This window comes from Caretta caretta, chromosome 17, assembly GCF_965140235.1.
Source record: "Caretta caretta isolate rCarCar2 chromosome 17, rCarCar1.hap1, whole genome shotgun sequence".
NCBI lineage: Eukaryota > Metazoa > Chordata > Testudines > Cheloniidae > Caretta > Caretta caretta.
Genome location: NC_134222.1, coordinates 8,115,756 through 8,129,194, shown reverse-complemented (window position 1 = coordinate 8,129,194; position 13,439 = coordinate 8,115,756). Strand labels below are relative to the sequence as shown.

Genomic DNA, 13,439 nt, shown 5'->3' with positions numbered 1-13,439 from the left:
AAATGCAACGCAGGCCAGAAGTGCCTAAAGCTTGTTATCATCTGATGGCTGTTCTCTGGCCCCAGTGGCTGTTTAGCGTTTTTAGGCCAGTCCTGATGGATAGATGTCCATGCGTGTTCCAAAAAAATCCACCACCAGTGGCTCTGAGAAACATAGTTGTTGGCAGTCTCAGGAGAGAGGCCAGGGATTGAATGGATAAGAGAGTTAAGACCCATTGGCAGGACAGCCTGGGTAAAGTTTGCACTGCCAAATCTTGTGCTGTCCCTGTTTTGTAGTCCAAGTCTACAGAGCTATTCATCAGGTGCCTTCTACCAGTGCTCAGAAACCCCCTAACATTCTAGCTTGCTTTAAACTGGATTGGGAGTCCTTGGGAGACCAGTCATAACATTTTAATTCGGACTGAGTCTGACATGACATGTACACTTCTTTTCCAAATGAGGCTGTCAGCCCTGCCAGGCCCACGTTTGGGGACCTGGGCGCTGGATGAGGGATCCAAGGAGCATAGTAGTGAAAAGCTGCTTTTAATCACATGGGGCTGTTACTGAGCACAACAAAGATATTCTGTAAATGTGTTCGATGTTTCAGTGCAAATCATTCACTATCAGTAAAGCAGGTGGGTTGGGGCGGTGGGGGGGAGATATAACAAGTCTATGTGGAATGGGAATGAACATATGTTGGGTTGGAGAGTGATGTCTCTCCTAAGGAGGGATGGTTTAAGGTTTAGATGTCCAATCTCCACGCCAGTGCGGTCTCCAAATGCTTGTGTGCTGTGTTTTAACCCCTCCCCTCAGTGGCCATTTAGAGAATCTGAAAGGTAACGTCTTTCAGGGGTCAGGTCCTGCCTGCTCATACGCTGCTGAACACAGTGGATGTTGAACTCATCTATGATGGAAGGAAGTACGTGCTAAAGGTACAGTACAATGCGGAGACTCTTCTCCACTGTGGGTTGGAGGGATCTTATGTTGCTTGGCACTGTCTTGGCTTTGCAATGACTGTTGGGAACAGGATCATCAAGTTAAAATCAAATCTGGATGGTGGGCAAAGGAGACAAGGAGAGCTGGAAGGGGATTTTCTCTGCTTCTGTGGGTTTGGAAACTTCTCTACAATCTCCCATGCATTGTCCCCACTCAGAGACCCTCGCTTCCATTACATTTCACTTACAGTGAGATCCCTGCCACAACTTTGCTCTGCAAGACCCCTGTTTTTACGTTAAATTTTCAGTACCCAGCACCACCCTGCAGGTGGTGAAGTGTGTTTTATTTATGAATTATCTAAAATAAAACAAGTGACCCACATTTCCCTGAGACATCTTCATTTATTACTGAATGTAACAGTCAGTTCAGAAACCAAGGAACCTGCCTGGTGCTCCAGCCAGTATAATGTCAGTGTTACCACGTTTCCTTTACATGTTGCTCCATATTCTTGCTCACGGACCCACAGGTGACCCGGCAGTCTCCCAATTCCTATGTGGTTGTCATGAACAACTCTTACGTGGAGGTTGAAGTACACCGATTGAGTGACGGAGGGCTGCTCTTATCCTACGATGGGAGCAGCTACACAACCTACATGAAAGAAGAAGTGGACAGGTATCAATCTCTGCTATAGGGGTCCTTTATGGTCACTTATAATTTACATACATGCCAAGATGGGCTAATAGAATGTCATGGTCTGAGGCCTCAGCTGCGTATCACAGCGTCAGGAAGGAATCCCTCCAACTACTATACGATACTGAAGAGCTCGGTAGGTGCATTATTAGGGACAGGAGTAGGGGAAGAAATTTGCTTTCGTCTGAAGCATTTGGGGTTGCCTGCAGCTGGAAGCAGGATTTGGAATGCGATGCACCAATATGATATGTGGTTCTCTTTCTTCTCCAGCCACTCTGCAACCTCATCCTTCCAGTAGGAGATGGGTGAACTCCTAGGTTGCCCATCTGGTTTGCTAGCAGTGGGTTGTTGAGCTGAATGGGAGCCTACATTCCAGTTTCCTATAGGCCCTTGGTAGTTAGAGTGGATAGATGTCGTCTCTGCAAGAAGGTGGGAGTTTAGTGTTCCCCACACACCACCTAACATGATAGTGTGGAGACCTCCATCTTTACGGAAAGAGGTTTCTTCCCTGCTTGTGGTGACTTCTGGGGGGAGGGGTGGGGGCAAAACAAAAAGAGAGGCTAGCACATGCAGGCCAAATCCCAGCTCGGGTGATTATATTCTTTTTGCCGAGTTATGCCCTTTCGGTTTACATTGGAAAGTTCGTTTTTACTTTATCTTGTTAAAAATCTGCCACTGGTACAGAACAGCTGTTGTATTCCACTCCATAGGCTGGGCGAGTGACCTTTTTATATATGCGCAGACTCAGATTTGTTGGTTTGTGGCCGCATAGACCCTTGCACAGTATCCTGCAGTTGCACTGAATGGAGGGCTTAACACAATGAGAGAAGTTGGTCGCATTGCCGGGAATAGGGCCTAGCAAGCCTAGGTGGTGGATGTGCTGAGTCAGTGCATTTCCTCAGCTTTCAGCCCCTGGAGTTTATACCACATAACCCCCTTGGGGTGCATCAGGCCTCCTTCTCTGTGCTGACTCTAATGAATCTGGCCAGTAGTCTATGAAAGACTTGGGTTGTAAGGTGCTATAAAAATCTAAACAAAATGCCTTTTGAAACTCCTCATTTCACCACAAGGGTGTTGCCTGCTCTTCTCAACTGCACTCTGAGCACTGGAGGAGTTTGGATGTGGGAGGTTTGGTAAGCGTTTGCTATTTGACAGCTTTGTGTTAACACATCCAACCTCCAATATTGTCGATCTTGGTTTATATAGAATTTACCAGACCGCTTCATATTGGGAGTCCATTGGGTCCAGCATCCGGGCTCCCTCAGTGACCAATTACCCACTGATTCAGAAGAAGCAATGCTGTACGTATGCTAGGGGTCGATAGTAATGCCTTCCTGACCCCTGCAGCCCTGATTACGCAGGTGTTCACCTCTAGAACCAAGTCACTAAACTGTAAATAATTGCTACTTGTATGTTCTGATCTAGGGCTGGGGGGATTGGATTTCTCCCTCCTATACTCTCCACATGGCATTCCATTGAGGTGTTCTTCCCTAGGTACCGCATCACCATAGGGAACAAGACCTGCGTGTTTGAGAAGGAAAATGATCCGTCTCTCCTTCGCTCCCCCTCGGCTGGGAAGCTCATCCAGTATGTGGTGGAGGATGGGGGACATGTATTCTCAGGCCAGTGCTTTGCTGAAATTGAGGTAAAAGAGCTACATGGGACTGGGCTGGCTGCAGATGCTCAATCCTGGGAGCAGAGCTGAGCAGGAACATTTTGAAATACTCAAAAACTTTAGTGAAAAACTGGGGGGTTGGATGGTGGGTGGAATGTTTTGTGATATTTTTTTCTCCCTATTCCATGCCCCCCCCCCCCACTTTTTGTCTGTGCCCACTCAGAAGGCAAAAACGAGCTGCTGGGTGGAGAAGAGATAACTTAGCACTGTAAATGTTAAAACCTGTGTTTTAATGAATGTACCAGTGGGAGGCAAAACCTCCCAGCAATATCCAGTGGTAAAGAAAGCGCATATAGACAGCAGTGGCCACCTTGCTGTGGGACTGGCCAAAGAGGAATAGACCATAGGGCTGTGAGAGATGGACAATCCATGTCTCATAGCTGTTGTGAAAAAGGTTTGCTGTTCCTCTGGGCTAAGTGGTCGCTGCAGCAGGGCTGGCCCAGGCCCAGTGACAGGGTGAGGCAATGAATTATGTCTGCTCTTACTGACTGGTCATTTATCAGCTTAATCAGATGAGTTAATGAGGAAGCTGAAACTGTGGCTCCTCCCTTCCCCCTTGGAGGTTACTTAACTCCCAAAGAGGGGGAGGACAAGCAATTCCCAAGGCACAATGGGCAAAGATGGGGCTGTGCCCGAGAGAGAGGGATCAAACCAGACTTTAGAGAGGAGGGTATAGAGTGGATTGTGGGGGATTAAGGTGGTTATTAGGGACAGCGTGTAGGAGAAATGTATCAGACTGCAGATCATGTTGTTTATGCAAGCTCTTTTATATTGTAACATATTCATGGCTTGGTGAGAACCTACCAGTCGTTCGTTGCTGGGCTACTTTCCATAGCAACAGCACGGATAGACCCTAGATCTTTCTGCTCCAAGGACAAGGCTCCTACGTGCAAACTAAAGGGAGATCTCTGTTAGTTTGAAGAGCTCATAGAGCCTATGACACTCTGGACAATAGCTCTAATTCCCTCCGCTGGAAGCCAGTAGTGCACAAACCCACCAGCCAGCATATTCCAATGGCATCTGCCATTAATGTCTGACCTTTAGGTTATCACAGCCATGGCAGTGAGTTGCAGGCTGCCTGAAAGTCCAGTGCTCAGCATGGAACCTTTACTTATTCTTGAAGGTGAAAGAATCCAGAAGAGATGAGATTCCATTGGTTGAGTTTGGTTTCCTGTTGCTCTAATTTGCATTCAGACCATTTGCTCTGCCCTTTACTACGGGCTCCTGGGTTTCCTTCCCAGCATGCATCTGCACTACAAGCCTTTCAGGGTGACTGCTGAATGCAAAAGACCCTTGCTAGTCAGATTACCTATGGCATAGAAAGGGGGCTTCTGAAGCATGAACCTTGAATGAATTAGGGAATCTGAGCGTGTAACCTGTCTTCTTGCTGCAGGTGATGAAAATGGTGATGACGCTGTCGGCAGCAGAATCAGGCTGCATCCATTATGTCAAACGCCCTGGGGCAGTGCTGGACCCTGGTTGTGTAATTGCTAAACTGCAGCTGGATGATCCCAGCAGGGTTCAGCAGGTAGGAAGCTCCTGGAGATAGTCATTGGACCCTGCCTAATTTGTCTTGATTTTCTAGTAGTGGTGTTGAATTGCAACAGAGGACAGGCCCATGTCATGCTGAGATTTTCACCGTGTGACTTTTGTCTCAAAGGAAGAAGTCAAGGAAGTGTAAACCCTACAGAGGCTTTCTCTCACATCTGATCTAGACATTTATATCAGACTCATTCCTTGTTATCTCAGCACCTGATCTCCAGGTGATATAGGTGGGTGGGGAAAGCCTCATCCTTTCCTCAAACACATTTATGCTCCCTGCACCCACTACTTTCTTTGGCCACTTGACTGTTCCAAACACCTGCAGTACTGTGAGACAGAGAGAGTTCTTCCTGATAGCTAACTGAACCTCTCCTGACAGACAGGAATGGATACCCCGGTTTCAAGAGCATTGGGACTGGTACAAACAGTCTCGGCAAAGCTGGACAAGTGGGGAGTGAGCCAGTGCATGGATCATCTTTGGGGTAGAGGACAAATGCATGGGTCTTTAAGGGCAAGTCGGGTTTGATGTGGGTGGGTGGATGTGAATGGTGAAAGAAAAAGGAACTATTCTAAAATGGATGCTAGTACTTAATCATCTTATTGGAGAGGTTATCAGCACCAGTGCAGTATCTACTGGCTTCGACTGAATCTTTCTCTGAGATCTTGTTGTTTCTGGTTCTGGACACTGAGATCAGCTGGAATTCATCAGAAAGAGGCTGGGGGCCTTATTTTGTGGGTTCAGGGGCATGCAGTCATTGAGATCCAATGAAAATCCCATGACTGTCCAAGAGGATTTTCCATCCTGAGAGCCTCCTGTTTGAGTCTAATTTCCCCCCTGTGCTGTAGGCTATTGGGTCTCCAGTTGAAAAGTGGAGAGAGAAGCAAGTGTGATTCTCTTTGGTGATGCCATGTGGGAGGAGGCTTGGAGGCGCTTTATTCTCTGTTGGCTGTGTTCGCAGGCCGATCTGCATACAGGCACCTTACCACAGATCCACAGCACAGCCCTCCGAGGCGAGAAGCTCCATCGTGTCTTTCACTGTGTCCTCGATAACCTGGTCAATGTGATGAATGGTTACTGCCTGCCAGAGCCCTACTTCAGCAGCAAGGTACTGATCGCTTTTCCCAGGTGGAGGGCAAACGCTTCCTGGATATTAGGAGCCAATTTGCGTACAAGCTCAATGAACTCTAATGGTTAGAGCAGGGGACTGAGAGGCAGGACACTAAACTACACTACACTGCCCTGCCTCATATACAACCTCTCTGGTAGCCCTGATTCCTTTCCCCAGTCCCCTATTTCCAGAAGGTTGAGGACACGAGGGGGATGTGTCCATTGGTGCCACCAAAGTCAGAACTGAAGAGGAGACCAGATGGGCTGCAGGACTGTTGCCTATGCCTGCAGCCTAGTATGGGAGAGCTGCTTCCACAGCCAGCGATGTTAGGGGCCACACTGGGAGCAGACAAGGAAGGTGCATGCCTTTCAAGCAGCCCCCTGCAGCTTTACTTGCCATCGAGTTAGCATATGTGGTGAAGGAAGGGAGTGGCTCTGCACCTTTCTCCACCCATGTTGATCTGCACCCCTTGAACTAGAGTGGCTCCCAGGTGGGGTCATACTGTAGGACTGCTTTGCCACACTGAACAAGCCTCGATGAGACCAGCCCTTCCCTTCATTCCATATTGCATCTGGTTCTTGTCCTCTCTCCAGGTGAAGGACTGGGTTGAGCGGCTAATGAAGACCCTGAGAGACCCATCTTTGCCTCTCCTGGAGCTTCAGGACATCATGACCAGTGTCTCTGGGAGGATCCCACCCAATGTGGAGAAGTCCATCAAGAAGGAGATGGCCCAGTATGCTAGCAACATCACATCGGTCCTTTGCCAGTTTCCAAGCCAGCAGGTAATGAACAGCCCTTTGGAAAGGGAAAGCAAAACAGGTCACTTTGGGATGGAGAGAAAATACCTTTGAATTATTTGGAGATGAGCTTGAGGTGAAAAGTGGGGGCTTGGTAGGGAGGTCAGTGTGTATAATAACCCATGGAGAGCAATGGGAATTGAACCCTGGACCTTAGTTGCCAAAACCCCGGATCTCTGCTGCTTGAGTTAAAGTAGTAACTCCATCTGTGAACAAGTAGCAGGTTGTTGCAGCAGAAGTGTTTGGCCGTTTGGAGGAAATCTGACCTTGTGCTCAGAACTACTGTATCCTAAATATGCTGCTGTTCAGCTACAGTTTTTGTGGCTCAATACAAGAATGACTGGGTGAAATTGTACAGTCTGTGTTTTGCAGGAGGTGAGATTGGATGATCCCATTGCTTCCTCCTGACATTAAAGAAATCTCTGAACTACTACTGGCATTCAGGGTGTAAGCTGCTCGCTGTAGAGTCTTGGAGAAATATGTATTGCACAATAGGTTGGCTCATAATGAGGGTACTTTGCCTTCCTCTGCAGCATCAGATGTTGGCCTCTGCTGGAGTCTGGAGAATGGGCTTGGTGGCCCAGTGCTCTCACCTGGTCTGGCAGAAATCCTTTGCTCCTGTGACAATGTTCTCCACCCATATCCCCCTCTTCAGCATGGGACTATTTTTTCTCTCTTAGATCGCCAACATCTTGGACAGTCATGCAGCTACACTGAACCGCAAGTCTGAGCGCGAGGTCTTTTTCATGAACACCCAGAGCATCGTGCAGCTGGTGCAACGGTGAGCTCGTTCACGGGAGCCCATCCCTTCCTCCATTCCTTTTTCTTTTTTGCTGCCTGCAAGGGCTGAAGCAAAGCTGTGGGTCACTTTTTTTTTCTTTTTTCTTTGCCTTCAAGGAAGCAGGTGTAACTTTTGTCTTTTAGTAGTGAGGCTGTCTTGGCCATTCTGTCAAGTAGCTGGTATCTTCTCCACCCTTTTCACAGCTCTAGAAGCTGAGGGTTTGGGAAGGTTCTGGGAAGTGTTTTCAACATGCCGTGTGGCGTGCTGCTCATGTGAAGAGTGTCGGAGGTTGTATGTTCATTCTGACTGCGCTGAACCTCCAGGAGTTCCTGGGAGATCTGTGTGTGTTTTCCTTTGTATTGTTCAGTTGTATTGACTCTGAGCCTTTCACAAGCAGGACATTGGCATTTTAGTCCTCCAGTGACCTTCCCTTGCTGTTCCCGCAGGTATCGGAGTGGTATTCGAGGCCACATGAAAGCTGTGGTGATGGATCTGCTCCGTCAGTACCTAAAGGTGGAGACTCAGTTCCAGCATGGTAAGTCTTGAACACATCAGGATTTGAATTCTGGGAGGAGCACAGCGCCTCCTGTAGGCTTCACTAAAAGCATCTTCCAAATGAGACCAGCTGGTTTCCTTTTGCATCACTGTTTAGGAGGGCTTTTTTTAAACCATTAAACTCCCAATGTGGTGAGCCTCCATGGTAGGAGCATGCAGGGAGGTGCACACAGCAACAAGTCCATCCAGCAAACTCCCCTCCTAGGTTAAGCCTGTGCTCGTGCCCGTCCCCCCTGGCAGACACATCATCTACCACATCCTCTCAGCTCTCCTCCCCGCTGCTTTGGTGCCTTAACAGGACACTGATTCTTTTGGGTCAGCCTCTGTTGTGAAGATGTTCACAGCACTGACAGTTGACTTCATCAGTCCCTCTCTGATCCTTTCATCTTGTTGAGCTGTGTAAGTGTGGTGCATCTTCTATAGGCATGCACTCTTTTTTAATTACTCCAGAGCCTTGTAAGCTGAGACTTTACGTGATTCAGGGTTGAAGTCGCTCCAGAAAAGAGGCAGAATTCAAAACATGATTCATTAATTCACTGAATGTTTCTGAGCTCTCTAAGATTCAGTCAGGCAGAGTTCTGCGCACTCTTTGCTCCTTCATGTTTGGTTTATTTTGACCTTCTGTGCCTGCCTTTTGCTGGTTCTTGCTGTCTGCAAGGGGCCGTGATTAAAGGTCCCCCTTCCCCCCCCCCCCCGATCATTTCTCTCAAGCTGGAGACTGAAATGTAGATTCATGGCTTTGTAAACTGTTTTATTTCCTGACTTCTGAGCACTTGAGCATGTGAGAAGTGTCAAGAAATTAGCTAAGATCAGAACCACCATGGCAGCTGGAGAATAAGTGGGCAATGCAGTAGTAAATGCTACTGTAAGAAAATGGAATACAATAAGAGATCCATTGTTTCAGTTGAAACCACTGTAAGGTATCAGAAGACTTTTCAATGCTCCCTTTTTATAAAGAACAATTCTCCAATTTCCGTGCAGAATACCATAGCCAGGTATTTCAATGTGAACCTTGCAATACTGTTACCAGTCACAGGATGGCAGTGAACCACCGCTGCTTTTAAGCTATTGCAGATAACGCTCTTTCCGATTCAGTTCTCCTCTTCTTCCCTCCTGCCCCCTGTGCATGCCAAGCTTTCTAGTGTTACAGGGTATGTCCGTAAGGCAAAATGAGCCCAGGGCGAGTTGAATTCGAGTTAGCAGACCCTGGCTTGGTTAACCCAGGGCTTGAGCATCTCATTTGTAACTCCAGGTTAGGAATTGTTGAATCCTGGGTCGCAGCCTTGGGCTTCGGTGTCTATACTGCATTATGTGGGCTGGAGTCCAACTACCCATATCCCAGGCTTCCTAGCACCCTCCCAACATGTGGCCGCTGTAACCCTTTGTTCACAGTGTGGGAAAACTTGACTGTCGACCAAACTTGACTGTTCAGAGGACAAAGGAAGTCAGCCTGTGGGATTGGGGAATACTTTTGGTGGACTCCCAGAGCACAAGTCCAGTCGGGCTGGGTCTACACTGCAAAGCAATAAGGCTTGAACCCTGGGTCCCGACTTGACTCAGGCTCAGACCGTCTACCCCTGTGGGGTCCTAGTTCCAAGCCCTGGGTTAGTGTCATTTGTGTGTAGACAGACGGAGAGTTAGACTTGAGCCTGAGTTCAAACCCTGGATTTACATTGCAGTATAGACATACCCACAGATTCATTTCCACATCAATTCACTATAGCAGATGATCTCACATGCCATCTGATTATTTTCTGATTCTTCTCTGAGTGAAAAAGAGCCCCTTCTTAACAAGCCATTACCACTCTCCCTGTGTAATTCACAAAGCATTGATTTGGCATTGGAGTTGATGAAAGCAAATGACAGGACAGTATTTAAAACCATCTAAGATTTCTAAAGTTTCCAGTAAAAATGCTTCTGTCCCTCAGATTCACCAAGTTATGTTAAGAAAATAACCAAATGTGTCCAGCCAGATGCATCCAGCGCTAGCCCTGTGTGCAGGCTGTACACAATGCTGTGGGTCCTCATGTTTCGTTTCTGACTGCAGGGCACTATGACAAGTGTGTCTTCGCCCTTCGGGAAGAGAACAAAAGTGACATGAATGCTGTATTGAACTACATCTTCTCTCATGCTCAAGTTACCAAGAAGAACCTCCTCGTAACGATGCTCATTGTAAGTTTGGCCCGCAGGACTTTTTTTTACCTTGTATGTGAACGTTTAGTGCTGGTGAAAGATGCTGAGTTGACAGCCCTCAGCCTGGAGACTGTGGTCCTTTAACCACAGACCTGGCAGGGACAGTGCAGTTCCCTACACTTCCCTGTGACGTTAGCTCAGTTTCCATGGAGCATCCAATTTTTAGTTTTTTCTGCTCAGGCTTCCAGTAAGGTTGCAACAAGGGCCTGTTGTGACAGTGATTTATTTTGTCTACTTGGGACGGAAAATAAAATAATTCTTTTCACGTAGATCATTGGAGAGCCACTAGGTGTTGCCTTTTAGTCACTAGTGACTGCACTATGTATTTGTTCAGCTTTGTTTTGCTTCTTGGATTTCCAGGAGCTCTCCAGGGTCCTAATTCCATGCCAGCCTGCGATTCTCAGACCAGAGCTGCACACTGCAATGTATACAAAAAGCAGATCAGTTTTTTAGGGTAAAGGGGCCCTAGCCGTTCAACTGTGGACTTCCCTATTATCCATCAGGGCTAATTTGGTCCTAGCAGTGACCTGACATATTGCCCTGTCCAAGTGGATAACCGTTGGGGGTTTCACCAACTCTTCAGTTATGAACCACTGTGTATGTAGTCTCGTGTCTCTGCTCCCATAGGCTCATTGCAGCTCCTCTCTGTTAGTCTCTCTATGGTTGCGAGATCAGAGAGCCCCCTGTTGGACTTCAGTGCTGCTTTCTGACCGGCTGCAACCCTTGATGCTGCAAGATGCATTTTTCCCCAGGGCTGAATTAGCCTCTTAGCAAAAAGGTGGCCCCTTCAAATAGGCGTTAGGCATCAAAGCATGGCCATGAGGTATTTTACGCTTCAGTTTAACTTGTATGCAAATGTCTAAGGAGACTGTAGGACTGCGTGTTCTTTGTACACCATAGAGCCACCCCATCTTGGAACTCACCGCCTCTGAATTTTACACTGTAGATGGCAACTTGGGAGATTCCTGAGAATGACCCGGTCTAGAGAACCGTCTGCTTGACGGTAGCAGGGAGACACTTCCCACCTGCATGGTTGCCTGTCTAGCTTGTTAACTACTGGAAGAATTTCACTTTTCAGGGATGCCAGTTCTTCCTCAGTATTCAGAAAGGCAAATTAGCCAACCCACCGAAAAGGGGGGGAGCGGGGGCGGGTTTATAACTGTTTTAGGCTGATTTCTGAGCCCCCGTGAGTTCCAGGTTCCCACGAATGGGAGAAACTCCACTGTGTTTATCCCGCCATCAAAAGAAGGTGAAAACTCTCAGTGTGTCCCATTTTATTCTGTGATATAAATTGAAAAAACAAACAAAACCTTAAGAAAATTTCCAATAATGAATAATGCTCTGCAAAGCGGAACTGTAAAGAGGGGGGAGTTAGAGAACCTTGTGATTTTAAGCGTAAACCCGTGCTGAAGTCTTGCTTTCTAAAAAGCTAATTACAAGGTTGTCTTTTCTATTTTGCTAAAGACATCGTGTTTTTCTGCCTCTAAAAATAGATGCAAAGCACCCAAATAAAAAACCCCAAAACCCTCCTAAGAGGAGCAGAAGAGTAATGATTGCCCCAGACTGTGGCTGGGTTTCTTAAATTCTCATTTGTAAGATAAAAAGGCCCTGGCATTCCTTTATTTTTTTTTTTTTTTTCCTGGTGTGATTGTAAGTAACGCTTGCCTTAAGAATCTCATTATTTGAACACGGAGCCATATTTCCTCTGAGAATTCTGGAGTAGCTTTGAGCCGGGGCTGTTCATTTCTCAAGTAATCATGCTGGTGTGATGGAGAGAGAAAATGGCAGCTGTTTGCAGCTCAGGCCTTCAATTTTCTTCAGAGTCCAGTCACTCAAGTGTGTAATTACACGGGGGTGCCGGGGAGGTGTTAGGCCTTGTCAGAGAACTGGTTTGAGGCTTTGCTGGCTCCTTTCACCAATCAGCAGAGGCAGACGCCAATGGGAACACCAGCTAGCTGCTTTTATTTTTGTTATTGTCATACTGATTGTTTCTTGCTAGGATGGGACTGAAACTTTTTGTTTCGTAGTTTTTCCCCTGTGCAAGCTGAGTCTTAAAGGCCAAGAGTCCTGTTTATGTCTTCACTTTGATGGAAAAATCTCTGAGAGGGTGGGGGGGGGGCCTCACTGAGAGATGGGAAAACTCAAATAATCTGTTTTTCTCAACTCCTTCTATTCTTTTTCTTTTCCCTCCCTCCCCCAACCCTCCTTTCTCACCTCTTCCTATAGTCACCTTAAGGAGATGCTGGCAGCCTAGTTGCTTGGAACTGTTAAAACACAGCCCTAGAAAATATATTTTAGGGAACAATCCTGAACTTGGCAGAGAGCGATTGGATGAGCTAGTAGGTCATATAAAATCTGTTTGCACAGTCACCGTTACCATAGTATCCAAGGGCCTTGCTAGTGAATATATCCTCACATGGATCGTGGGGTATACGGAAATATAAAGTGGGGAACTGAGGCCTAGTGAGATTAAGTGACTTGCCAAAGGTCACAGGAATGTCTGTGTCAGAGCTGGGAATTTGAACTGTGCTTTATTTATTTTATTTTATTTTATTTTGCAGTCCAGTGCCTTAACCACAAGACCATCCTTCCTTCTCATCTGTAATTTTGTATTATTCTTCCAGGCCATAGGGACCTCTTGGTACATATGTTGGTGAAAGTAATGGCATTTTAAAGGTTGCTGAGCTCTTTATCTGGGGTGGTTAAGTTTGTCCTCCACAGGCAACAGTCATGTCAGGACACACTGATGCTAATGTTGCTGTTCTTGATGTAGAGGCCCAAGGAGGATCCAAAGTCTATCCCTACTGCTGCCATGAAGCTCCAGAAGCATAGCATATGACAACTCTTAAGTCTTGTCAGCAGCCAGCTTTTGTACAAGTAGATACGGCAGAGTACTACAGAACTATATACTTTTTTAAACACTGTGTGAACAATTCTTAAACCATTCTCTGTCTGCAGACACAAATGTAACTTGAAAGGGTTCACAGGTATCTCTACGGTGTTCATTGTTAAGCTCTGTTAGTCAGAGACAATAGTCTAGAGGCTGGTAGCTTAGTTAACTGAAAATTATTTGACTTTGAACTGTTCCATTGTTGTAGGTTCCTAGAAATGGCATAAAGCTGGAGCAGGAGACGTAGAGTGTTAAAGAAGGGGATCAAGAACAATTTTAAAACTCGCTAGGCT

At 46.8% G+C, this 13,439-nt stretch overlaps 1 protein-coding gene across 4 annotated transcripts in view; it reads left to right on the top strand.

Annotated features, from left to right (window-relative positions):
• Positions 1 to 13,439, top strand: part of ACACA (acetyl-CoA carboxylase alpha) — a 209,200-nt gene that overhangs the window by 65,845 nt on the left and 129,916 nt on the right. For all 4 annotated transcript variants that reach the window (XM_048824490.2, XM_048824488.2, XM_048824493.2 and 1 more), the window contains 9 exons: positions 829 to 910; positions 1,441 to 1,586; positions 3,099 to 3,249; positions 4,673 to 4,807; positions 5,781 to 5,927; positions 6,524 to 6,712; positions 7,408 to 7,508; positions 7,955 to 8,043; positions 10,111 to 10,235. In XM_048824490.2, coding sequence (XP_048680447.1) covers positions 829 to 910; positions 1,441 to 1,586; positions 3,099 to 3,249; positions 4,673 to 4,807; positions 5,781 to 5,927; positions 6,524 to 6,712; positions 7,408 to 7,508; positions 7,955 to 8,043; positions 10,111 to 10,235 — 1,165 coding nt within the window. The remainder of the gene's footprint in view (positions 1 to 828; positions 911 to 1,440; positions 1,587 to 3,098; positions 3,250 to 4,672; positions 4,808 to 5,780; positions 5,928 to 6,523; positions 6,713 to 7,407; positions 7,509 to 7,954; positions 8,044 to 10,110; positions 10,236 to 13,439) is intronic.